Source organism: Contarinia nasturtii, unplaced genomic scaffold, assembly GCF_009176525.2.
Source record: "Contarinia nasturtii isolate CC-2019 unplaced genomic scaffold, AAFC_CNas_1.1 Cnas_scaffold_1699, whole genome shotgun sequence".
Classification (NCBI taxonomy): domain Eukaryota; kingdom Metazoa; phylum Arthropoda; class Insecta; order Diptera; family Cecidomyiidae; genus Contarinia; species Contarinia nasturtii.
The window spans coordinates 2803366-2829326 of record NW_022199032.1 but is presented as its reverse complement, the minus strand read 5'-3'; the positions used below and the strand labels follow the sequence as shown (position 1 = coordinate 2829326).

Here is a 25961-nt window from a genome sequence, read left to right as displayed (position 1 = left end):
CCGTACGTCTGAACAGGAGTCTGCCAGTATCTCATTTTTCTTCTCAGCCATACACATTTTCTGATTGCGTCTAATTTCATTTCCGTCTCTTTCTGTTCTTAAATTAGGTTAATTTTCGCTCAAATGACAGCGGATAGATATGATTTCGTGGGTTTTTACACCATTGTAGTGACAAAATATATCAATACGTTTCGGGAAATTGTTGCGAAAATCCTCAAAGACTGTTGGTCGATTTACATTGCAAACGTTATTGTTTTAGTGCCAACGGAAAACTATGATCAAATTCTGTTATACACGTATTTTCCATACACCCCGTCACATTGTGAAGGTGTCGAACCAATTATTTACGATACTTTTGAAAATGGTGCATTTGCATTGAATGTAAACATTTTTCCCGATAAATTTCGTAATTTTCACAAATGCCCATTGGCTGCCGCTTTGTATCATTTTCCGCCGTTTGTTATTTTAAAACCACAATCAAATGGATCGTATTACATAGACGGCATTGAAGGTACAATAGTTCGAGTTATAGCAAAACAATTGAATTTCACAACGATCGTTCATTTATCGAGAACAAACATTTTAAAAAATATAACCAACTCTTCGAATACATTGGATGAGAAACATATACATCAACGATCACTTGATTTAGTAAGTTATGACAATTATACGAATAAAATAATAAGATAAAAAAATGTTTCCCAAAATTTTAAGGTGGAAAATGGAAGTGTAAATTTAACAGTTGGTGCAATTATGATGGCTGAATCTCGGGCCAAAATTTTTTCAGTATCGTTTGCACACTTTTATGGGAGTCTTCTTTTTGCAATTCCACCGGGGCGACCATATTCTTCGCTTGAAAAACTGTTTTTCCCATTCAAAATGAAAATTTGGATATGCCTTTGCATTTTACTTATAATTGCAACCATTTTAAATGTTGCTCTGAAATTTTCTTCAAAGAGCAAACGGGACTTTTTCGTTGGAACATCAAATAATATGCCATTACTCAATATGATGAACGTATGGTAGGATTTGACACATTCTCCAATGCATTTTTCAAGACAAAGAGATTCTTTTTGGAAAGAAATCATGAATCAGTTTTTACAATGCAATTTTTCTTATAATATAGTTTGGGTGGAACGATTTTTCATGTTGCAGTGCCAGTGAGAAATTTTGCACGAACATTACTTATGATCTGGTTGCTGTCGACACTTATACTACGAAATGCGTACCAAGGAAAACTATTCGATAATTTACGAAGCAATCAACGTAAACAGCCATATTATAGCATGGATCACCTGTTCAATTCAAATCTGAAACTATATTTATATGAGTCATTTTATCAGGATGCGGCGGATAATATACCAAATCAATATGATGGACGGTAATCATATAATTCGATAAATAGTTTGCTGATAATAATGATAATAAATCCGTTTTCCGATGGTCTAGGTTGTCGTTGTACGATTTGCGTGACATAAATTTTCTGCGAAATCTAACCGATGACGATTTTGATGGCGCTTACATGACATTAAAACAAATTGTTGATTATTTTAATTTAGAAAATTTTCCGAATATTAATATTCTAAGAACAAAAGACTACGTTCAAATGATGCCATTGTGCATTTTCTATCGCAAACATTCTTGCCTAAAACGACCGTTCAATGAACAAATCAATGCATATGCATCGTCTGGATTGATTATGTCATGGGCGGGTCGATTTGAAAAACCACATTATCTGAAACGTGATCAAAGCGAACCAAAATCATTGTCATTCCATCAAATTAGCGGCCTCATTACAATTTGCACACTTTGCATCGCTGTTAGTGTAATTGTATTCATTTTGGAATTGATGTCGATCAGTCACGAAACGATTAAAATCCTTTTAGATTTTCTCACATTTAATACGAAATTTGAACGCAAACCACACATTTCAACATCTAATACAGATACAGAACTCATCACTTTAAATGAACCACAATAATGTGTCCAATCAATTTGAAACCAGTTTTAAGCAAATTTTGATAAGAAGTAGATCGTCAAGCGCACAGTGTAGTTTGCAAAATGACACCAACGATTTTAACGTCGATTCTTTTAGTGGCGATAGCCTTGCAACTTGGTGCTGGCGCTCCAAACGAATTTCGAATAGATCGTGACATTGAGATTTTGAGCAAAGCCACAATACAAATCATAAAACACTATTATAGTAAAAGAGCATCTGGATTATCATTGATTAGATTGGCCTGGCATACTCGTACATATTATAAACAATCAGAGGTTATAAATCGCGTTCTACTGTATGCAAAATCAGAGGTGTCATATGTGTTGGAAGAACCGAAGTACATGAAATTCTCACCATTTCTTCGTTTTGACGCAATCATATTTCTAGACAGTTATGAGGCTTTTCGGTAAGTGTTTTTTGGCTTCTCCAAATACGTCTTGATTTATTCCATTCAAAATTTTCTATTTTTAGTGAATTTTATGAAGAAGCTTCAATCAAAACTGTTCACTATGCTGGTTTTTTTACAATTATACTCACGGAATACATTGGATCCGATAAAATCACTGCAATCTTCAACGATTGTTGGAAACGTCATACGCTCAATATAAATGTATTACGTTTGGATCGAATTAAAGATCATGTGAATGTTTATACATATTTTCCATTTTCGCACAACAATTGTGAACGAATCGAATCAAGATTGCTAATGACCTTGAGCAATACAACGGCCGTTTCGTTGGTAAATAATCATTTTTTCCGCAATAAATTGCGCAATTTTCACAAGTGTCCACTATGGCTGGCAACATATAATGTTCCACCATATATGATTTTACGTGAATTGAACAACAGTGAATCGCCCACGACCTATGGCATCGAAGGAAATCTATACCGTGAACTATCGAAATCGCTTAATTTTAAACCAATGGTTCGCATTGGAAAACCAAGTGATAATTTTGCAATGTTAAAAAAAGGCAACGTGAATCTAACAATGTCTGCAGCTATAAATACTGCTGAACGATCGAAAAAATTTACAGCATCTTTTCCATATTTTTATACATCGGTGGTGTTTACGGTAAATGTTTTTGAACTATTTACTTATGAATCTTTTTTTATAAATTATGACGTTTTTCTAGACACCACATGGATCACCATTTACACCATTGCAGAAATTAATATTGCCATTTCAACCCATGTTATGGACATGTATGTTGAGTTTGACTGTAATTTCATTGACTGTAATCGTTCATGTATCAAATGGTCCGAAACATTGGCGTGATTTGATATTTGGCGAAAAGAATCGATCGCCATTCTTAAATTTTATCAACATTGCGCTGGGTGGCGTTATAACTCAAGAGCCTGTTCGAAATTTTCCGCGTATGCTATTGCTTATTTGGTGTTTGAGCAGTATGGTGTTACGCAGTTCATATCAAGGTGCACTGTTCAGTTCAATTCAATCGCAAAAATCAGCAGTGGACATTGATAGTTTGGATAAACTTGTACAATTCAATTACACTATTTATTCATCGGGACAAATATTACGACTATTGGAATTCGGATCACCACAGATAAGTAAAAAGTTCGTTGTTTGTTTTTCATCATTTTCGACAAAAAAGACTCGAGTCTAATGGATTTGTTCTATCACAGTCTAAAAATGCATGATGATAGCTTTGACATAATGGAGAGCGTAAAAGATCCAGAATTTCATGGTTCGTTTGTGACAACCGACGATTTTATCGGTTGGCATAATTTACTGTATTTTAATACGAGCACAATTCGACCGTCCAAACAGCGTATATTCTTGCTTCCGTTGAGTCTATTTATGGAAAAGCACTCATGTTTAGAGACGATCATAAATCAACAAATTGAATTACTCTACAGCAATGGTTTAATTGAAAAATGGAGTAATGTGTATCGTGATAAATTAATGATTGCAAGAAAACGGCCAAAACAATCGCCTAAAAAATTGAGATTCGGTGAAGTCAGTGGCGCATACAAATTATGCACATTTCTTTATGGCATAAGCACAATATTATTTATTGGCGAAATAGTATCAGTAAAAGTCGGTTATCTTCGTAAGTTATTCGACCATGTATAAAATTGTATAAAGTTTTGTTTTAATTGAAAATCGATAAATTAGAAGTTTCGCGTTCCATAAGTATGGTGTGTGTGTGCGTGTGCGCTCGTTTGTAACTTTGACGTCCTCATCATGTTGTATTTATAATAATAAAAAAAATAAATAAGTGCATTAACGCAACATATCGAAAATGCTACTGTGTATGCACGACCTGAAGTAAAGAAAAAGAAGAAGAAGAAAAACGTTTTTTTTTTTGTGTTAGAGATGAGTTTTGCTGAACTAAAACACAAAACCGAATGAAAGCATTCCGATGTCTTAAAATGCATTCGTGTGCATATGCCTATTGACGTTCAACCAATCTAACCGTTTTAATTTTTACGCCAGTGAACAACTCTCGGATGCAATTGGTTGTTTTTCTCATCTTGTTCATCGCTTCGCACTCTTCATGCACACCACATGTGAAGAAGAAAAAACCCAACAACACCACACATATAGACCAGAGAATTGTTGCCATGGATGAATTTTATCTTGCATTCACTGTGCAATGCAATAAGCGAAAAGAAGTAGAAGAGAAGCGAAAAAAAAATCACTCACAATGAGAAATAACTGCATTTATAACCGATCAATTATTTGCGCTTTCTCTCTGATTAACTTGTTTTTGTTGGACAAACTTAGAAAATGAAGGAAAGAAGCCGATGGCAGCAGTAACAACAACAATAACCACAACAACAACAATCACAACAACAACAAAAATATATAATAGATATAACCAATCGAAGTGAACTTACAGAGATAGAAAAAACATTAGAGAAAACACAGTTTTCAGTACTTCATCGGTCTTCAATACAATAACTTCAGTAACAGTTGCAATCAACTAAACTTTGTAGCAAGTGTTTAATTGTGTTTCTCGTTTGTGCAATTGAAATTTTTTCGTGAAATCATCATTTTAATCCTGTCAACATTTATTTCAATATATATAGAAAACACACATCGCATACACATACTGCACATCACGCACCGATACATATATATTATATAGATAACCGCATTGAGACACATTGATTAATATCAACCGTGTTTAGGGTTAATTTTTCTGAATTAAAACTATACCACAACATAAATAATAATAGTATAGTCCATATGTGCACAAATAAATTGTTTCAATTATAATTAGTTGTGTCGATTCGTGGTTGAGCCGAAAAATGAGCCGAATTGTGTGCAGTCCATTGGGTGGTAATGTTGGTGAGAAATTGGATAGTTTTTTCCAAAGAAAGAATTGCTTCATTGAAGTGAATCCCGGCCATGTTATCATGCCAAAAAAATACCAGGATATTTCCGAAGAGATAATCAACACTGACGTTCGAACAGACGACATTTGGATGATTTCTTATCCTCGAACAGGTAAAACAATGCTCAACTGACCCATATTAATCACGTCATTGCAAGTTGTGGATTGTGCTCAAGAAAGTTAACAGAGTGATATGAAGAAGAAGCAAAAAAAAATTGTAAATTTTCCATGAATCTGTTGTTATTGTTGTTTTTGTTGCTGTTGTGTTTGATTTTGTGCTTGAAACACTTTGCAGCGGTGAACGACTTTCTCCGCCATATGCTAAGTCTTGTTTCGTTGTATTCAGCAGAGACAAATCATTATTAAACAACAAATAACACATTCGATACGGAATACACTAACTAATATTATGCTTTATTTTTTGCGCATAAACAAAATAAAAAAATGAACCCTGGCCACAGGTTCAACATGGGCTCAAGAAATGGTTTGGCTTCTAGGTAATAATTTGGATTACGAAGGAGCCAAAAGTATACAAACTTTACGATCGCCACTGCTTGAAATGACTGCGATCATGTATGAAGACTATACGGAATGGGTGAAGTAAGTCTAAAATTTTATCTGTTTTACGCTTGTTATTGTCATATTGAATTTGTGGAAATATAAAATAATTCCATTCTGTGTGATTATCGATGGCAGTAATGATATGATATTTCTTTTTTTAATATACATTTTTCTTTCGCTCCCGGGCAGAAATTCAATCGGAAATTCTGTGCAGCAGGTTAGCAATATGGCAAGTCCACGTTTCATCAAATCACATTTACCATTACAGCTCCTGCCAACAAAATTGACCACTGTGAAACCGAAGGTTTGAGCGCTCATTCAATACCTAATGTTTAATTGGTTATAATACCAATTCAATAAACATTTTCCATTTTATTATTTATTTCAACTTTTTTTTTTTTTTTTCTTTTGTTTGTTTGTTTTTTTTTCTCTCTCTTCATTTTTTTCTTGATATGATTGAATTAATTGTGTGTAGATCATCTATGTCGCGCGCAATCCAAAAGATTTATGTGTATCGTTTTATCATTATTGTTCGTTGATGCACGGTTTAGTTGGAACATTCGAGGAATTTTGTGAGATATTTTTGAGTGATAATGCACCAATTGGTCCGGTTTGGCCGCATTGTTTGACTTTTTGGAATATGCGCGACGAGCCAAATGTATTATTTTTGAAATATGAAGACATGAAAAAGGATCTACCATCGACGATTTATAAGTGTGCCAAGTTTTTGGGTGTGGAAAATCGAATAACAGACATTGATGTGTCTCAAATGTGTGATCATTTGAAATTTGATCGTATGCAAAAGAATCCAGCCGTTAATATTACATCATATTTACCGGTAAATGGTGATAAGGATAAAAATGTTCAATTTATACGAAAGGGACAAATTGGCGATTGGAAAAATTACATGTCAGACGCATTATCGGTTCGATTCGATGAATGGATTCGACTAAACACCGATGGCACGGGTTTGGAATTTGAATATGAATGAACAATATTCTTGCATCTATAAAATTCTATCGTGATTTAGTGCACTGCAACAGCAACAACGAATAACTTTGAGCCGAACAGAAAATTAAACAACAACAACAAAAATGTATTAATAGTAAGCTTTTTCTTGCCTAAATAAATAGACACGCTGTGGACACAACAAAATGCATTTCGTTTCATTTCATTTTTTTTCTCGCAAGACATTGAATTTAGCTGGCACTTTCTTTTTTACCTTGAAATATTTGCTCTTGAAGCAAATGCAATGACAAATGAAGGAAAAAAAAACAAACCATTTTCATATCGATTTTGTCTACAAGTCTCTCATATATATGCCGTATATACTTATATACATGGTTCTAATTAGGAAAAACTTGCAAAACAGTGGCAACGGGTAACACTGCGACCGACACACAAACTGTCATGTGCTGCAAATATACAATACAATACATATGCACTGCACATACACAACCGTTCACATATACATGCTAATGATGTACGTATGACAGATTGCATTAAGTATATTTTTCAATTGTTTGACATGTCAATTTCAATGAAAACATTGCAGATGTTAATGGAATAGCATAGAAATCAGTTTTATAGAAGTCCCCCGACAAGCATCAAGATTTTTACATTTAATTGTTAATTGTTTGTTTGTTTTCTATGTTTGTTGAACATTTTTTGAGCTTGATGAGAGTTTTAGTCTATGCATAGATTACGGAAAACAGTGAATTTGAAGTGATGAAGAGTAATGTGGCCACACGAAGATCGCACACAATCAATTTGCTGACCAATTTGGATATCATTTCGAATGTGTCGAATGATTTAATGCTAGAGTGTAAACTATGCAGTCGTGCCACGCGACTCACAAAAACCCTTCGTGATAAAATAACCAAGTAACTATTGCGTCGAAACTGTGTGACAAATAGATTTTATTTTTGTACAAAAAAAAATTTCACATCAATTTTGATTTGGTTTTGTTATTGTTGTTGTTGCTGCAATTTTTTTTCTCTTATCGTAGTTTGCCAAAGGATGCACGCAAAGAGATTGTGTCTAGGACACGCGATAGTTGTGCTCCGTTATTTGTCGTTTGCAAACGTGGTAATTTGGGAATCGCTGAATTTTTAATTACAATTTGCGGTGCAGACATCGAACAACGTGGACTATTTGAAAATCCCGAAGATTCAACTTGCCATTTTGTAACGCCATTATGGTGTGCATCGGTATCAGGCGAATTGCCAGTGGTGAAATTTTTGGTACGCGTCGGAGCAAACATAAATGCAGTGTCTGACTCAGGTGCGTCTAAAGAAAATACCAAAAAATAAACATTTTTTTTAACATTTAACAATAAATATTGTGTGTTTCAGGCTCTTCATCTATCCGTAGCGCCTGTTTTATGACAAATATGGTAAAAAAAATTGATGCCACTTCTTTCAAACCGTCAAAATTTTAAAAATATTTGAATCTCTATTTTGTCAGGAAATCGTGGAATACCTTGTTGAAATAGGAAGAGCTGACATAAAGAAACCAAATTTCAATGGCGGCACCTGCTTAATCAACAGTGTTCAATCCGTTCAATTGTGTTCGTATTTGATCAGCAAAGGAGCTGATGTTAATGCCAAAGACATTCAAAATAAAACTGCACTTCATTATGCAATTCAAGAACATAGGTATATACAAATACACATACACGAAATACGACGAAAATTTATACATAGATTTTTTTTCTCTTCCGAAAATGGTTTTCACCAAAAAAAATTTTAGACTAGAAACAACAAAGCTACTGCTGGACTCAGGAGCTGATCCATTTGCAAAAAGTAAAAATGGCGATGATGCCCTACAAATTGCCTGCCTAAAGGGAGCTCATGATATATTTCGTCATTTAATCGAACGGATTCCATACACAAAAGAGCGTTTAGCAAGTGCAAATGAACTGATTGGTGCGTCTAAAGAAAATACAAAAAAATAAACCATTTTTAACAATAAGTATTGTGTGTGTTTAGGTTCGACATATCTAGATGAGCATAATGAGACCACTTTGGCCGTTTTACATTGGAAAGAGGCACATGAGATTCGCTCAAAAGAATCTGTTTACCTAGGTACTTGATTCATACTATACACTGACCTTGAGTTTAAAACCATAAAAAATTCTCTCTGTTTATTTTTTTCGCCTTTGTTCGTGCTTTTAGCCAAACAACCTTCGGTGCCGTTTCGATTAGCATATTGCAATGTCACTGAATTTGCCACGCTCAGCGAGCTAGAGAATATTTCGACTGATGTTGATGCGATGAGAATACAAAGTTTGTTGATTTGTGAACGTGTACTTGGCATTAATCATACGGACACATTGTTTCGTTTAATGTTTCGGTAAATCTTTTTTTTTGTGTCTCTTAAATTTATTTAATTTTTACCTAAGAACATTTCATTTCAATTTCAACATAAATTTTATCATTATTTTCGGTTAAAGTGGGGCTTCCTATGCGGATTCATTGAGATTTCAACGTTGCATCGATTTGTGGCGATTAGCCCTTGAAATACGCATAAATACACATTCAATATTGCATTCGGATACATGTTTTACAACACAAGCGCTGGTTCGCCTAATGCTCGATTTGGAATATAAATCGGACGATAGTGAATCAATCATTGGTTCGGATGTACCGAAATTTGATGATGTTTTTGGTGTATTTACATTGTTACACAAAAATTTAATCGATGCCAGAAAACTATTGCAAATTCGTCCGGTCTATCGAAAGCAGCAAGAAAACTTTGATCGAGTTTTAAAATGTGTGACCCATTTGATCTATTTGCTGGAAGTAACGTCAAAAACGGCTGAGGAAAAGCAAATTGTAAGACATTTTTTTGTTTTTCTTTTTCATTTTTTTACAATTTCTTAAATGTATCCATTTTTATGCAGGTATGTGAAACCGTTCGATCTCTGGTAAGGAATAACATACGAAGCGCTTGTACGAATGATACACTACTGCATTTGTGCGTTTCACGTCTGAACATTATCAAGAGTGGTTATTTCAATGATGGAACTGGAATGCGGGTAATATTTTCTTTAATCCAATAATCCAATATGTTGATGGCATTGTTTTAAATATCTACCACTTGTGTTTCTCTTGCGATAGGGCATTTTTCCAAATTTAAAAGTTGTTAAACTTTTGCTGGACTGTGATGCTGATGTAAATGCCAAAAATGAATCGAGATCAACAGCTTTGGTTCGTATAAAAGATTATTTCAAACTACCAGTAAATATACTAAGTACCATATATATTGTTCATATTCAGCACGTTGCATCAAATCCATATAATTATGTTGGAGAGGTATGTATATCATTTAACCAGTAATGTGCTTGCTCTGATTTTCAGAGGATAATTTCCACTGTAATTTATTCTCGGGAAAAGATTTTTGATTCTACTCGGATTTTAATTGATGTGACCGAGTAGTACAAACCCGATCAAATCGAAAGAATTTTACGCTCCCTTCCGCACATTTCTACAATTTAAAATTTACAATAAAATGGAAATAACAAAAAAAAAATCTTTCTTTTCGTTTCCAAATTAAAAAAAAAACACAGGTCGTTCGAGTGCTATTGGATTATGGTGCACATTTGGATCAACCAAATCGGGCTGGTGAACAACCACACTATCTCATCGCATTCAATTCATCAAATACAATACCAATCATAAATTACACATCACTTAAATGTATAGCGGCATCAACAATCATCAAACATGGCATTCATTACAAAGATGAAATACCAAGAACATTAGAAGAATTTGTTCAATTGCACCAACCATAAACGGGGCCGCGGCAGTGACATCAACAACAAGTATGATCTTATTCATCAACAAAAATAACAATATAACCTAAATTAAGTTTTACTGTTGAAATTTCGAAGACTGTACACATACATTACATAGTAATGTCACAAGCGATTTGTCTGCATTCACCTGTGCATGTCAATGGTATGGAAAATGCCACGCAAACATACAATGGGACATGAAGTACGATCGCTCAATCAAGATCTTGACATAAAAAAATATTTCATTGGTTCTAATTTGCAGATGATAGGCATTGAATTAACCAAGTGGTCAAATATACTTTAAAAGTAATGCTCTAAGAAATAATAATAATAATAATAATCTAAACAAGAAGCCTAATAACCTCACCAATTTGTGTGAAATTTAGTTTTTTTGGTGCCATTAATCGCTTATAAACACATTATCTATATATAATATATCTAATTATTTGAGCTGAGATAATGGAATTTATAGAAATGTTAAGATATATCCCAACATATTCGCATTTCAATCACATCATCGTCGCTCGACAATCGATGATTGAAATGTTTATTCAAATAAATCATAATAAATCAAGGAATCGTTCAGAACTACTACCGCAGAACATGAATGAGCACTGGGAGAACATTTTTTTTATTTGGCGGTTTTTTATATTTTTCAATTTACCTCAACGATTTATTATTATAAAGAAATATAGATTTTTCTTCACACGGTTTGTGTTTTTTTAGTTGTGATTCGTCAATATTTAAAAAATATATATATTTTAAAAGTTATAATTATAATTTTCCTCGTGATTTCGGTGGAAATAAAATTGGGACTACAGATGCGCACTGAAGTGAAAATCAAAAAAGTGAGTTCGAAGTATGTTTCTGTTCTTCGAGTTTTATTCTTGCCAAAATCATATATCGATTGATATTGGTTGGTATAAATTCATTTAATTTTGAGTTGGCGCAAAGTCATAATGACTATAAATAAATTATCAACGTAGAAATTTGCGTATATACACTAATAAAAATGTTAGAACATTGATAATGTTGACAAAACTATGTATCTATTGATGAAAAAAATTATGTAAATACTTTGGAAATAAATTGTTATTTTTGAGCTGGACATAGGCTTTTCGAAAAGAAAAAAAAAAAAAAAATGAAATTGTTTTTTTTTTTAATTAAATTATTTTGCGTTTATTTTATAAAATTACTAAAATTTTCAGAGAGCAAATTACCCTATTTTTTTTAGAAAAATGTTGATTTTACCTTGGATCGCGACCGTCAGAAGCTGTGCTCGAGCGGGAAAGAAATTGAATAGAAAAAAAGCATTTGAGTGTAATTTTTCTATAAATGAAGACATTTTATTGAATTCTTAAAAACAGTTAGTTTGTAATGTTAATTTAGTTTTAATAATGTTTTTTGAGTCGAAAGGAATGATTAGATTATAGATTCAAAGATATTTTTTTTATGAAAGTAAACCTTAGAAGTGATAATTTATAAAGAAATAAAGAAAGTAATACAAGCAAATGTCAACAACACATCAATTGCGTTAACGATTCCATTCGTATGACTCAGTTCGTCTAACCTCGATCAAGCTCAAATCAGTGTCACCATTGTGAGTTGCCCATTTTGTTGCCAGGAAGATATAATCATTCACATAAATGATCACTTTTCGTGCTCCGGCCAATTGTTTACGTTCGTTGTTCAGTTGTTGTAAATTAAGAACTATTGGTTTAGGTCTATTTTCAACTTTGACTCTATTATTTCTGCCAAACTTTGGTGCAGGCGCATTTTGTTGGAGATTTGGATTTCGTATCAAATGTAGTTTCATTTTATTCAATTTTCGCGATTGACGAATAAACGGTAGAATATCCTTAGTTGTTACATATTCAAGGTAAAGCCGTTCGATATTCTCAAAAATATTTGGAAATATTTCAAATTTCGTAGAAAATTTGCTTTCGATATGAAGAAGAAAAGGGGACACTGAACGTGAACCAACAGTGACCAGTTCAGTGATACTTGGTAATGGACACCATTTGATGGATTTCAAATTGCGCAAATAGGAGATAGTTAATTTTTCAACAAATTGCCATGTTGCAATTTTATCAATCAGACCTTGATTGACACCTTTAACGCTCAAATGCAATCGCTTGAAAAAACCTCGTGCGTAAAGTTTCTCGATCGCGTCCCAGTGTAAATTCAAGTGGCTCTTGTCAATGGCCACCTTCAATTTCAATGTATCAATTGTTGCACAAGAGTTTAACAGTTCAGTACGATTTTCACATATGAATCGGTAATCGGTTGAAAGTGTGCGAATGTTTGGGTGTCGGTCAAAAAATCCATTGAACCTATTCAATTCTGGATAATCATTCAGATCGTTCATTAAATATAGATACTCGAGACCTGGATAATTTTGAAGCAGCCACAAATATTTATTCTTAGGTACGAACTCCGCATCAGAGTCGTATTTCTCACTGTCATATCCATCGTTGTCCGGTACATAATTAAGACCGTATTCAGCTCCCAAAACCGAATTTTTGATGAGAAGTCGCTTTAAGTTTGTACAATACATCAATAGGTTATGAAAATCATCTTCCATGATGCAATCAATCACTTCCAATGTGACGACTTTTGACAGTAGATTCTTCAAACAGTTTACTTCGTCTTTCCCTATTTGTATGTTGTCCAAACAAATGTAATTGATTGATTCAAATTCATGTGAACATGTTTGAATGTCACCAACTGTTCTTTTTATGGACAATTGTGTCTTAAATCGATTGAATCCCTTCATTAAAGAAGCAGAAAATGCAGTTGTCGCATAATTTTGTCTGAAATATGCGCCGGCGACTTGTTGCATTTTTTTGCACGTTTGACCAAATCGATACAAATCGATGAGTTGCAAATATTCAAAAATTTCACCGAAACAATCGCCGTTCAACTTGAAAATTTTTGGCTTTTGGTCACCGGTTGAGGATGACGATGATGGTTGATTTGATGGGCCAGCAATTGCCTCCGGTTCCGATGCGGCTTCGATACACATTTTGTGAGCGTCCATCATAGTAGCCTATGGTTTATGGAATTCAATTGAAATAAAAGGAACATTCATTTTACTTTAAAATATTCGGCGATTTTGTGAATTTTAATTAAAATATGCCATTAAAGATGTTTTTTATGTTTTTTTATCGTATGAAATTGAGAAAAATACAAACCATAATAAAAACCATACACAATACAGTCAATAGTTTCGTAATTGTCGGATTATAAACAAAGTGCGTATAACATTTTTGACATTTCAGCCTGAAGTTAGTGCGATACTTTAGATCGATTTCTGCTGATGTAAAAATCAAAGATTATAAAAATTGAGATGTTATGCGATTTTATGTCTTACAAATTACATAAAAATTAAATTAATCTGAAGAAAACATTTAATGAAAAAAAAATCAAATTTGCAAAGTGACATCCTCTGAATAAATATTTCGTCAACTTTAACCATATATTGGATACCGATTTTGCGAATGAAATAATGCGTTTGAAGTGGTGCCGCTTAAGAAAGTACTTAAGAAAAAAAACTCTATAAATTTGTCCAACTACTTCGTTTTGTTTTTATTTAATCTTTTTCATAAATTCATTAACTTATATTTGTGACTAAACTAATGACAACCAAACAAATTACAAAAAAAGATTGTGTCTTGTGGCTCGTTGCAGTAGCAGCGCTTTTCTTGTTATACGTATCAACAATGTGTATTTTCCATCCCATGTTGGCATGTGTAAAACTGTTGTAATATACAACATCTGGCCACGTTGAATTTGGTGTTATTTCGAGAATAGCTGGATCGCCTGGTTCGCATGTCCAACTTAGCGATCGATTGTATTTTTTAAATGTTGCAAATCGATCGTCTAACCGTCTGTCTAATGTATCAGGATGTCGACCGAAACATAATGGTCCAGCAGCGGTTGGTTTCGGTCGTCCTCGTCTCGTAAATTCAACGCCGGCCAATACACGGATTTCATTCTGTTTGGCTTCGGTCAATCGATTAAAACCGCCCGATTTTTCATCAGTTATGACTAATGGATGATAGTGCTCTGGTGAATGTGGATTATTACCGCCTCTAACCTGAAATTGTTTTTTTTTATGAATTTACAATAACTCAGAACTTTTTTTTGTCCGTGCATGGATGAAAAATGTTTACTTTGAACGAATAGGTTAATCCACGTCGTAACCAAAGTTCAGGAATTAGTAAGCCATTGATATACCAAGCCAATCCATTTGAAACATGACCAGTTATTCCAGCATATCCACGTTTACCACCAGCTGGACCCAATGTCGCCGTAAATGATCTGATTGAACTGCAAACGAAATGAATAGAAAATTATGTCAACTGATGAATTAAGACCTTTTATTTTTTTACAATAAAATTACCGATCGAAAATTTGTGTTCGTTCCCAAACTTCTTCGATTGTTGTTTCGCTTCTTGTAAAACTGAAACAATCATTATATGGTTCGCCAGTAGTGTTAAAATTAATAATAACATCTTTCTTTGGATAAATGTCATGGAAAGCGGGCTCTTTATTTGAATCCAGTTTTCCCATCGCCCAAACGGTGTACATGGGAGCGTCAAGACGAAATTCTTTATCGCCATTATCATTGGAAATCAATGTTCGTCTAAAGGTTATCGTATTTACACCATTTTCTCGTGCATGTGTGTGAATCTGAAAACTATCGATGCCTCCAACGACATCATCCCGGCAAACACCCTTATTTTGACCCAAAACTTGAACACACTAAAAAAAATTCAATTTTTTAAAACTTCATTTCGGAATGCAACCGAAAAAATTCAATTTAAACTTACCGGTGCCAATGATGTAATGTTGTAATCGACTGCATATCCACGAGCGCCATCAATATATGCAACAACAACATCAGAGCCCGACATTTGGCTTGATGTTTCCGAACCAGATAGTCCGAATGACATATATTCATCTTCCATCACCTGACCGGCCAATTCAATTGTGATTTGTGGCCCAAATACTTCCCATCCCACACGAAAATCTTTGTGCAATTGACGACAATTTGGCATTGATGTTGTATGCGGTTGAATTTTGATGAGCGATGGTGGAACATTCAAATCATCGGTTATAATCACCGATCCAAAATTCTCATTTGTCTCCAAATCATAAATACTAATCCAATTTATTTGAAAAATGGTCAGGTCGCCGGGCAATTCAAGTGTTATCGTTTCACCAGTATACTTTCGCAGCGGATCCAAACTAAAGAATTTTTTAATCGATTATTTATGGTTTTCTTTTATTTAAATTCTGTATGCTTTCACTTACTATCCAAGTTCGTCCGGAATTTTTGTTCCTTTTGATGATGGTTGAGCTCCAACTCCGCCCAGAAAATATGTTTTACGACCGGTGCCATCGTAGTATAGTTCCGGTATTCGAATGGTTTTTGAATCGATTACCTCAATTGGGCTACTTGTTACGCCATGACTACGTTTCGAAAAACTACTGCCACGTTGCGATCGTGGCGGTTCAAATGATTCCGGAATGTAAACATCACCGAAATCATTTTGTGTGCTCAAGTCATAAATGGCCAACCATTTGATTTCGGTAATTTTTTTATTATCCGGAAGTTTTAAGGTGAAGTCTTTGTTGAAGTATCTATCTAAAACATTGGTTCTGAGAGCAGACAGAAAGAGTGTAAAAAATCAGAAAAATTGATGATGATAAAAGAAGAAAAAAAAAACGAATGACTTTCTTACTTTCCATATTCATCAGGCACAATAAATCCTTGGGGACCGGGCCGATTTGAGGCACCCGCCCAAAAAAACGTATCGGCCCCGTTACCATCATAGTTGAAGCCCGATAACAAAAACGTGTATTCGTCGACGGCATACACTTTACCCGAAACTTGATGATGGAATGAATTCAGCGATCCAATGAATTTTCCTTGATATGGACCATTCTCTTCTTCGTCTTCAATGCATTCTGAAATGTTAAAAACGAAAGCATGTTACAGCTAAGACTCAAAACGATTTAATTAAAAGCACACATGAATTCGATCATTTGATTAATTGAGTCGATATGCACAATTTCATTTGCAATTGTTTACAGTTCTATTCCGCAAGCTAATCTTCAAATTAAACAAACGAATTTCAGTTCAGCGATAAACAAGTGAAACATTTAATAACTCAGTAGCGTTTGCGATTTCTGATCATTTAATTTGTTTAGTCAAAATTTAAGATCTTGAATCAAAATCGACATTTCTGTTGTGTTTTTATCTCAAATAAAAAAGATATGGATCGACCAAGAAGAAAATTAAAAAAATGTTGCTACGTGCAACCGCCAGTACGGGAAAGTATGAAACAAGGCATACTTACTTAAAAAATACTATTCCATTACTCTACAATTCCTGGTCCATTCCTTCGATTCATTTTCCATTCTGTTCCATTACATATTGATTAATTTTTTTAACTATTTTTTCCATTCTTTTCTTCTGATCAACTCTAGGTATAAAACCAAGCGTTAAATATCAACGATCAACAATTCCGTTCAACGACAAAACCACATCCCGTTCAGATTATTTGCCAATTGATGATGAAACCATGCGGCTTTTGCAAGCTGATCAGGAACTTGCCAAAAAATCCAAAGCGGATGAAATGAAGACAAAATATCCATATCGATCAACGATACCGTTTAACGACAAAACCACATCCCGTTTATCCTATCAGCCAATTGATGACGAAACAATGCGTCTTTTGAAAGCCGATCAAGAGCTCGCCAAAAAATCGAAAGCTCATTTGATGAAAGCAAAATATCCACATTTGAATGCGAACATAAAAATGGACACCGATACAATTCACAATTTATCATATCAACCGGTTGCAACAAAACCAAAAGAAACGCCACCATGGGCGAAAAATGCCAAATACAGACGGTCACAAATACCAATGGATTTGAATACAATTTATGAATATAGCTACAGATTACCAGGCAAATTCGTTGAGTGTGGTGATGATGCAGACAAAAACATAATTGTAACATACGCCGAAAATTGTGAGGACATCGAAGGATTAATCAGACTACCTGATGGACCGTATAAATACTAGGGACATTTCATCCGGGATCTTTTGATATGTCATTAAACTGTCTCCATGAAATGATCATACTATTGTTTAACACTGATGTTTAATGAAAATTCACATTGTGAGAAATGTTAGTCAGCCGAATATTTTGAATCATTTTTTATAGTTAAAAAATAACGCGTTTTTCATTAATTATAAAGCGAATCAGTTCGAACCGACTGATTGAGAATGTTTCATTTTCGAAGTGAAAATCTTCTCACGAAAAACCAATTTACGACAAAAATGTCAATCAAAATTGTAAATCGCGCAGATAAAGATAAAAAGTGAGAAATAAATAACACTTATACATGAAAAATAAAGGGGAAAAAAAGTTGCAGCAATTAAAAGGAAATGAATGATGTTTTATTGTTGTTGTATGTACTCCATACAAAATATCGGTTGTTCATACACATACACATGAGACGATATTAGTAAACTAGTTTGTGGCCGAGTCGAGTAAAAGTGAAATAAACGCTGAGCGCATTCGCATATGAATAGACAGACATAAGTAGTTAACACATTTCATTGAAAGTCAATAAAATACAATGTACTTGATTCACTCTGTCTATCGCCTACTATATGCTTCCATTTGAGATAGAACGAAGAAACAACATTATTGTTACTTTCATGAAAGAAAACCATTCTAAAAACAACAACAACAACACAAATGAAATTGCGTATGCTCCATTTTGAAAAGAAATTCTCATCAACACTTTGATTCACTTACGAACTCAAACCAAAAAAAGAAATGTGTTACTCACCAACGATTCGGATATTCCAAATAAGACCACAAATTATGTAAACTACACAAATGTTAATCATTGACTTGATCACTGCTACATTCAATATGTGATTTACCATTTCTTTGACAAGTAAAATCATCACCATGGCATTTGACGAAAAAAACACACACACACTGAAGTCTTCTTTAATGTTTTTTTTTTTTTGGTTTTTTCTTTCACTTCAAAAGAGAACTAACTAGTTTATTATTATTTTAATCCAAATGTTGTGTTTCGATTGAAAACTGCACTATTTGAAATCACATTATTAATCATTTTTCATGGTGCTCTGATGGTAGCTGGTGCTGCTTCAAATGTCCAATCGAGATAGACATTTAACGAGATGCAGACACAAATACACACAATCCAAAATTCAATGATCAAAAAGAGATTACAAATGTTTTTTTTTTCTATGACTAAACAACAAACGAATAATTATGCACGATAGATCGAAAAATACGACGAAGAAGAAGAAATTTGACGAAGAGAAACAGAAAATGTTGTTGCAAGTTTCGGCAAATCCACAACTACATCGAGTCCATTGTATGAATCACTATTAAACATGTATATTTTTTCAACGGATACACAATTTTCACGTCATATTATTATAATGTTACTGAATTCATTGTCTGATGTGTACATATATTTTGTTGGTCATAAATAGTACTATTTTTTTTCTAAAAAAAAAGAAAGATACTCCGACGTATTGGCAAAAGTTTCGTTTATTATAATTTTTCTTTTGTTTCGCTGTTTGAATATATTCTGTTTTTGTGGCTACACGATGATATTTATATGTATGTAGTTGTTGGTATGTTTTTTTTCTCTTCAACGCCAGTATCAAGATAATGAGTGGATTCAACGATGTGTTGTTTTAGATGTTGTTGTTGTTGGCTGTTGTTATTTCAAATGATTCCATTGAAGAGAAGTGAGAAGTGAAAAAAAAAACTACACCAACGAAGAGGAAAAGGCAAATGGTAAAAGACTTGCTGTATTTACACGCAAGCAATGTCTACTAAGAAACTGGAATTTAAAGCGGTCTGTATTCGCCACTGCCTCTACAAGCGTCGCTCTTTATGTAGGCTAATATGCCCGATGTATGCTTGAAATCTACAATGGCATAAACTTTTGTGTACATGTTGTATTCTCACACGCATATGCTTAACACGTATACAAGCTCTTTTTCTTTTGCATACACGTACGCACACCATTTCAGGCCAGCCGCGCTTAAAGTTTGATCGTATGGTATGTGTGTGTGTATAATGTAAACCACTCAATCGATGGAACTAAAAGCCACACTCTTTTTCTTGTTGTTGATAAGCGCACTTGATCAAAGCAAAAGATGTATGTGTGTACACATAATTTGTTGGACACTTAATTTACACGACTCATGAAATGCATTTTAAGTGGATGTCGATCATGTTGAAAATAAAGCAATCCATCGAAGTCTCTGTTTCATACACTTCCATCCCATACCATTCCAAAATGTGAAGAAAGTGAAATTTGATTTTATAAATTATTCAACGCTTATGAATGATATTTCGATGAATACTTTTCGTTTTTATCTTTCTTTAGCCGATGTTGACAACTATGTAAAATGCACCGAAAAATCTTTATTTGTTTTTAAATTTTTATTCAAAACTTTATTTCGTACATTTGAAAAAAAAAAAAAACTAAATTCAAAAATTCTATTGAATGAATAACTTCAGGCGATTTTTCAAACAGCTGAGGCTTTTCACTTCCTTCGTATGACTTTGATCTATATTAGTGCTATTTTCTATTGCAATAAAAATAGCTGCAATTAAAACTATCATTTGAAATGATTGTGTCATCGCATCCACTTGCCAATTAACATGACGCACTCATTTTGTGAATGAAAATGATACAAGCTTGTAATTCAATTGTAGTTTATTGCAGCTGTTTCAGATGCTTAAGCCATTAAAAAATTGCTAAATTGTGTGTATCATTTAGAAGTGACAATGACATTGTTGTACGCGATTATAATTGGATATTTTACGATCAAAAGTGTCTGAATATAAAACAATTGTATGTATATAAGAAGCTTAATAAAATGCAATTAATCTGAAGTTGAGTTTTCATGTTGCTGATTTGTATCAGATGTGACTGTTTCAACACTTTCAACGTTCTCAGTTGTATTTTTTTCCGGAATTTCAATGGAATTTCCAGCATTTATTGCCACATTTTCAACCGGTACATTTTCTACGGGTACATCATCTGCTGGTTTGTTTGCATCACCATTTTGCTTGTCGATGAATGCCTGGCCGAAAATTCGAACACGTGAAATTCCACCATCGGGTGCCATTGTAATTCGAACACAATTAAATGGGCCCACATTTTTTAATTCTTTTTTGATGCAATGCAATTTATGCGGTTGAATCTTTACTTTATCCAGAATAACCGTCCAATCACTGTCAGTAAATGTGGTAGAAAAATCACCACCACGTGTAGTACCTTCGATAGTCACATGTTCCGGTGCATTCCCTTTGAAATGATTCGTATCAATATCAATTGAAACAATTGTTGACATTGTTCCCAAACGGAAAATTGCCCATTCACAGCCAGGAACGTTGAGCACATCCTTTTCGGTCATTTCAATTATTGCCGGACGATCCAATCGACGAGCTGCGGTATTTGAAATTATAAATTATCTCTCTCATTCTGATTCTAGGTTTTTTTTCTATTTCATTTTTATTAATTTTACCTGTTTCCCAACCATCGCCCATGTTAAGTGCGCGGCTCGGTTTGTTTAAATTTTTTGGATGACCATAATGAGCATTCGAATAATTTAAACATCGACCGCCATTTTGCATGGCAAACATGTCCAAAATTGTATTGCTCATATCCGGAGAAATGTCCAAATCAATATCGCCATAAACCCGAAAACGTGCAATCCCACCATCCGGATAAAGATTCAAACGTAAATGTGTATATTTATCGGTGTATTCTGTATTTGAAATGTATGTGTAGCGCGTTTCGTCATAGCCCGGCTTCAATTCAGTCATCTCGACTATTGTTTTCCAATCGTTGGATTTTAATCGTGCCATTTTATCAAAATCACGATTCGATGGTGCACGACCAATAACATCGGGTTTTCTACTCGGTGCCACTGAATCAGCTATAATTTAAATCAAAAACTTTACATTTTTTTCGGACACGTACACAGCAAAAATAAATGTGGCAAATTTTTTATAGCACACATACCGGCGGTATGAGACCGCAAATCTACCATTTTTATTTTTTTATATTTATCAAAACTCATCATTTATTTGATAAAATAATTTTAAATGGATACAAACCATTTGCTGTGAGCAAAGCGGCTTGAATTGAAATTTTCGGCACATAATTTCCGGTAAAATGTGCGGTATCGATAAGAAAACCTTTAATCGATGTTGGTCCAGTCAAACGAATAATGCACCAGTCATGACCAACCGTACGTTTGCGACGCGTTTCCCAACCATCCATCCATTTTCCATAATCCGTATATTTATCAGCAATGAAAATCGGTTCATTGTCCCGTAACATACCTTCAGCAGCGGCGAAAAAATCATCGCTTGCGAATATTACCTTTCCACCACACTACAATAATTAGATTTTTTTCACCGGTTTTTTATTTATTTTTACAACCAAAATATTTGCGAATTTATAATACTTACGCTTAATGCAGCCACTTCGGTGCATTTTGTAAAATCAGGTAATTGATCGGCAACCATTATACCAAGTTTCGATTGAATTATTCAAGAATTGGAAGATAGGCTAAAATCAATGTGAAACAAATGCAAAGTTATTCTCATTGGCTATATCGAGCCAAAATAAACAGACGAAATAATACACCGAATTTTCGAATGATATATTCAATATATAAAATAAATGTATGTACAATGGAATTTTGTTATCGTGAAAATATTGCCCTTGCAAACAAATATCAATAATGCATGACATTTGATTGCAATGTTTTTGACTTCACATTTTGTTTTTCTTTTTATTTTCGAATGATGTGATCACAATAAAAACAAACCATGCTCAATCAAAATTGTATGAAAAAAAAAATCTCATTTAAATACGTGTAAAATGTTTACCTAGTTTTCGTTTTTTTGGATTTTTTTTTCTTCGTTATAACCCCCAAATCGTAAAGTTGATAGTAAAGTCGCTGATTGTTAAATTTTACTTTGTTTTAAACGTTTTATTACAATGATTTTCGTCCCGATTGAAAAATGTGCACAATTTAAGAAACCGAATAAATGGTGTTTTTCCACTTTTAAATACTCACCACCCCTCAGTCGCAATAAGGGAAAAAAATCAATAAACAAACCAAAAAAAAAAAAGAATGTAGATTCAATAAAATTCAATTTCGGATGATTTTTATTTTGTGTAAGAACGATGTTCACAACCCAACAGTCTCTCGATGAAAGCGATCAGTGAGAAAGTTCAAATGTGAGTATAGCATTGTAATTACTGATAAAAATAAGCCTTATTATCAGTACTGAGTCAACTTTGAAATGTTTTCATGAATGAACCCGAGATATTTGTGGGGACGTTTGCAAAGACAACAAAAACAGTGCGCAATAGCTACAGTTAATAATTTGGATTTTTTTTATTATTAAATTTCTTTTATCGAGCACTTTTGGCCAGTACGGAACAAAAGATTTTTACTGATTACGTTGTTCGCGATGATTGAAATCGGCATAAAATATCTGTACAAGGTCTTTCTTGTCGATAATTTAAGTGATACATTTCATAATGATGTCGCATTGTGATAGATAATGCATCAGACTGATATACTCAAATAAATATGATCTCAATGTTCACAAATATTTTGGACCCCAATAGCTTTCTCACACGATTTTATTATGACGTTCGTCTAAAATTAGACGAGATTATTATTCTGGACAGATTTGGAAGCGTTTGGAAGAAAAACACTCTCGACTTGTTTTCATCTCAATTTTTTTTATTCATATTTTTCTTATCGTTTAGTTATTTACTTATTGTTGCGATTTCGTTTATATTTGAATCATCAAATCTCCCGTATAAACGTTTATATTTTTTTTGGTTCGTGGGCTGATTCAATGTTATAAACCATTTATTTTTCCATTTTTTACAAAACTATTAAATTATTATTCCATATTTCATTATCATTATTACTTCATTTTTTTATTTATCTGTATATAAAATAACGTTTTTTTTAAAATAAATATTCCTTCATATTAATACGTACAAGTTGGTTTGGAATATACAATCAAGTTGATCGTTGATACATTCACTTTGTGTAATTTTTTTCATTTGAAAAGGAAAAGATATACATGTAGCGTGTGTGTGTGTGTGTGCCAAACCATTTTCGAGAAGAAAAGAAAGAACACGAAGTTATTCTTAGATCCGAGGTGGCTCAGCGGATCGATTAATTACAAAAAAACTCAAGAGATATTCATGAAACAGAAAAAAACATTTACATGGCATTTGGATTTGCCAAGAACAAAGGATGATTCATAAAAATATGGACCATTTTACAAAATAACACTTTTTCCATAGACTTATTTGCAATAATAATAAAATATGTGGGTATGAGTCGATCGAATATATGTTTTGTTTTCGATTTGGTTTGGCCAATTATGTAACAAGTGTGACCAAATTGAAAATTAGACTCTTTTTTGTTATGTGATTCAATTTCCGAGTGTGTGTATGTGTGTTTCTTTTTATTATGTCAAACGTTAAGAAATAGAGAAGATGTCTTAATGTTTCGGCGAACCGAAATCATAATATTCAACAACAAATGGTCTATTGTTTCTTATTTTATTATTCGAAAATAAATTATTTTCATATTTTTTCGTTAATTTTTTTTCTTCTTCTTCTTCTTTCATTTGCTTATTCACCCACGCAATGCATTTAGAACTATTACTTATTTTCTGTTTTGAGTTTTTTTAAGCACTTGTTTTCATCTTATTGGGCTAAATCGAAATGGTGGTTTTCTTTGTTTTTAAATTCTGTTCTAAAAGGTCAACGATTTCACTTGAAAGGTTAAATATCGAACGTCAGTATGTTTTGTTTTGCATATTTTGTTGTTGTTGTTCTAATCAATTGAGGTGTATAAAGTCGTTGATGGTATTACGTTTAACTTTTCATGAATTTATTGTTTCGCTCATAGCAAAGAGTTTCATCGAAAATGAGTGCGGTACGAAATGACTGACATCGATCGAGGCATTATGATCATAAATTGTCTAAGGAGACAGGAAAAAAGTGTGTCGAACATATTGCTTTTGTTTGGAACGATTCAAAAGAATTCGGTAGATAGTATGCATTGGAAATGGTTTTGAAAGGATGAAATTCGACAGGAAATAACAGATATAGTACTAGATTTTCAAAAATATATATTTTATTCGAATCATTGATGCGTTTTTTTGTCAAATTTTGAAATCATCCGTTTTATTTTGTCTTAAATAACTAATATTTATTTGTTTTTCTCCGTTTTTTATTATTTGAACTTCATATCATTTCAAATTTTGGTTGCTTTTGTCGTTGAAATGTTCTGACTTAAAAATGACTTGATGCTTCACGCAATTCGTTCGAAATTTTGTTTCGTCTCTTGGGTGTGTGTAACTGAACGCCTGTTGTTCTACAACGTTGTGAACATAATTTAAATTTAATTCAAATTGGTCAGTGCAACGCGATTGCTTTGAGCGATGTGCTATTCCTTCTTTATCTCTCTAAAAAAATCTTCATTCAAGGTTTCCTTTTTTTTGCCTGGAAGACGCCAATAAAGTACTTTTGATAAAATATCCAGAAATGTTGGCCAAATATTGTTTTCGCATATTTAATTTTTCTTCTTCTATCAAATCATTTCGTCAAATAAAATCCATTTCCATTGTGTACATAAGCAAGTAGGTGCTCTCATTTTCGGGCATTCGACCGAACTGAATTTCGTACGGTTAGCTTAGTTAAACTTAACAACTAAAAAAAACATAACATAACCAATACACATAATAGTATATGATGCGCGCCACGAAAGAAAAGATTGCTTATAAAAACTGAAATAAAAAAAATTCATTATCTATAACAATGACGAGTCTTGATGATTCTTGGTCATCTTTCACTATCTCAATTATAGATTTTCATCCATATATTTGCTATTCGTGATTTTGTCGTCAGTTTTATATCATCGTCATTGCATTAATCGTTTTTGGAACAAGCGCATTGATTACTTGGCTTCTTAACAACAATTTATCCAATTGGTATCGACTGATTTTTGCAACTAATAAATAAATGGTAATGTTGTGTGGCTTTTTTAAAAACAAATGAATATTACAAAACAAACAGAAGAAAACGGTCCGGGGGAAAAGAAAT

General features: G+C 33.4%; 6 protein-coding genes across 6 annotated transcripts; 3 read left to right on the top strand and 3 right to left on the bottom strand.

Moving 5' to 3' along the window:
• Positions 1–4324: 4324 nt before the first annotated feature.
• On the top strand, positions 4325–7067 carry LOC116346794 (sulfotransferase 1E1). The gene is made up of 4 exons (XM_031777003.1): positions 4325–5474; positions 5823–5961; positions 6112–6226; positions 6398–7067. The coding sequence occupies exons 1-4, from the start codon at positions 5276–5278 to the stop codon at positions 6911–6913; spliced, it is 969 nt and encodes a 322-aa protein (XP_031632863.1). The 5' UTR covers positions 4325–5275; the 3' UTR covers positions 6914–7067.
• A 390-nt stretch (positions 7068–7457) lies between these two features.
• Positions 7458–11829, top strand: LOC116346792 (protein fem-1 homolog C). The gene is made up of 12 exons (XM_031777000.1): positions 7458–7805; positions 7931–8205; positions 8277–8317; positions 8389–8579; positions 8674–8849; positions 8913–9008; positions 9099–9276; positions 9377–9758; positions 9827–9961; positions 10044–10133; positions 10203–10238; positions 10493–11829. The coding sequence occupies exons 1-12, from the start codon at positions 7651–7653 to the stop codon at positions 10715–10717; spliced, it is 1980 nt and encodes a 659-aa protein (XP_031632860.1). The 5' UTR covers positions 7458–7650; the 3' UTR covers positions 10718–11829.
• Positions 11830–12041: 212 nt separating this feature from the next.
• LOC116346793 lies at positions 12042–14019 on the bottom strand. Its single transcript, XM_031777002.1, has 2 exons — positions 13915–14019; positions 12042–13769 (listed from the first exon to the last, which is right to left on the bottom strand). The coding sequence occupies exons 1-2, from the start codon at positions 13927–13929 to the stop codon at positions 12255–12257; spliced, it is 1530 nt and encodes a 509-aa protein (XP_031632862.1). The 5' UTR covers positions 13930–14019; the 3' UTR covers positions 12042–12254.
• A 264-nt stretch (positions 14020–14283) lies between these two features.
• Positions 14284–19654, bottom strand: LOC116346791 (protein Skeletor, isoforms B/C). The gene is made up of 7 exons (XM_031776999.1): positions 18594–19654; positions 16471–16696; positions 16040–16387; positions 15556–15973; positions 15126–15487; positions 14896–15052; positions 14284–14819 (listed from the first exon to the last, which is right to left on the bottom strand). Exons 1-7 carry the CDS (start codon positions 18718–18720, stop codon positions 14334–14336), a joined length of 2124 nt encoding a protein of 707 aa, XP_031632859.1. The 5' UTR covers positions 18721–19654; the 3' UTR covers positions 14284–14333.
• LOC116346795 (stabilizer of axonemal microtubules 1-like) lies at positions 16925–18147 on the top strand. Its single transcript, XM_031777004.1, has 2 exons — positions 16925–17066; positions 17219–18147. Exons 1-2 carry the CDS (start codon positions 17006–17008, stop codon positions 17815–17817), a joined length of 660 nt encoding a protein of 219 aa, XP_031632864.1. The 5' UTR covers positions 16925–17005; the 3' UTR covers positions 17818–18147.
• An 847-nt stretch (positions 19655–20501) lies between the features above and the next one.
• LOC116346877 (allantoicase-like) lies at positions 20502–23032 on the bottom strand. The gene is made up of 5 exons (XM_031777139.1): positions 22706–23032; positions 22283–22382; positions 21926–22205; positions 21331–21744; positions 20502–21251 (listed from the first exon to the last, which is right to left on the bottom strand). Exons 2-5 carry the CDS (start codon positions 22337–22339, stop codon positions 20686–20688), a joined length of 1317 nt encoding a protein of 438 aa, XP_031632999.1. The 5' UTR covers positions 22340–22382; positions 22706–23032; the 3' UTR covers positions 20502–20685.
• Positions 23033–25961: the final 2929 nt, after the last annotated feature.

Excerpts from the sequence above, each read along its gene's own strand:
- LOC116346794 (XM_031777003.1), top strand. The coding sequence starts at position 5,276 with ATGAGCCGAATTGTGTGCAGTCCATTGGGTGGTAATGTTGGTGAGAAA. Across the intron at positions 5,962-6,111 it reads GACTATACGGAATGGGTGAA|AAATTCAATCGGAAATTCTG; the intron begins GTAAGTCTAAAA and ends GCTCCCGGGCAG. Across the intron at positions 6,227-6,397 it reads TGACCACTGTGAAACCGAAG|ATCATCTATGTCGCGCGCAA; the intron begins GTTTGAGCGCTC and ends AATTGTGTGTAG.
- LOC116346792 (XM_031777000.1), top strand. The coding sequence starts at position 7,651 with ATGAAGAGTAATGTGGCCACACGAAGATCGCACACAATCAATTTGCTG. Across the intron at positions 8,580-8,673 it reads TATGCAATTCAAGAACATAG|ACTAGAAACAACAAAGCTAC; the intron begins GTATATACAAAT and ends AAAAAATTTTAG. Across the intron at positions 10,239-10,492 it reads CATATAATTATGTTGGAGAG|GTCGTTCGAGTGCTATTGGA; the intron begins GTATGTATATCA and ends AAAAAAACACAG.
- LOC116346791 (XM_031776999.1), bottom strand. The coding sequence starts at position 18,720 with ATGGTGATGATTTTACTTGTCAAAGAAATGGTAAATCACATATTGAAT. Across the intron at positions 16,388-16,470 it reads GTGCCTGATGAATATGGAAA|AACCAATGTTTTAGATAGAT; the intron begins GTAAGAAAGTCA and ends GTCTGCTCTCAG. Across the intron at positions 15,053-15,125 it reads CGAACACAAATTTTCGATCG|TTCAATCAGATCATTTACGG; the intron begins GTAATTTTATTG and ends TTTCGTTTGCAG.
- LOC116346795 (XM_031777004.1), top strand. The coding sequence starts at position 17,006 with ATGGATCGACCAAGAAGAAAATTAAAAAAATGTTGCTACGTGCAACCG. Across the intron at positions 17,067-17,218 it reads GCAACCGCCAGTACGGGAAA|GTATAAAACCAAGCGTTAAA; the intron begins GTATGAAACAAG and ends GATCAACTCTAG.
- LOC116346877 (XM_031777139.1), bottom strand. The coding sequence starts at position 22,339 with ATGGTTGCCGATCAATTACCTGATTTTACAAAATGCACCGAAGTGGCT. Across the intron at positions 21,745-21,925 it reads CGCTTTGCTCACAGCAAATG|CTGATTCAGTGGCACCGAGT; the intron begins GTTTGTATCCAT and ends TTTAAATTATAG. Across the intron at positions 21,252-21,330 it reads GGGCGATGGTTGGGAAACAG|CTCGTCGATTGGATCGTCCG; the intron begins GTAAAATTAATA and ends CAAATACCGCAG.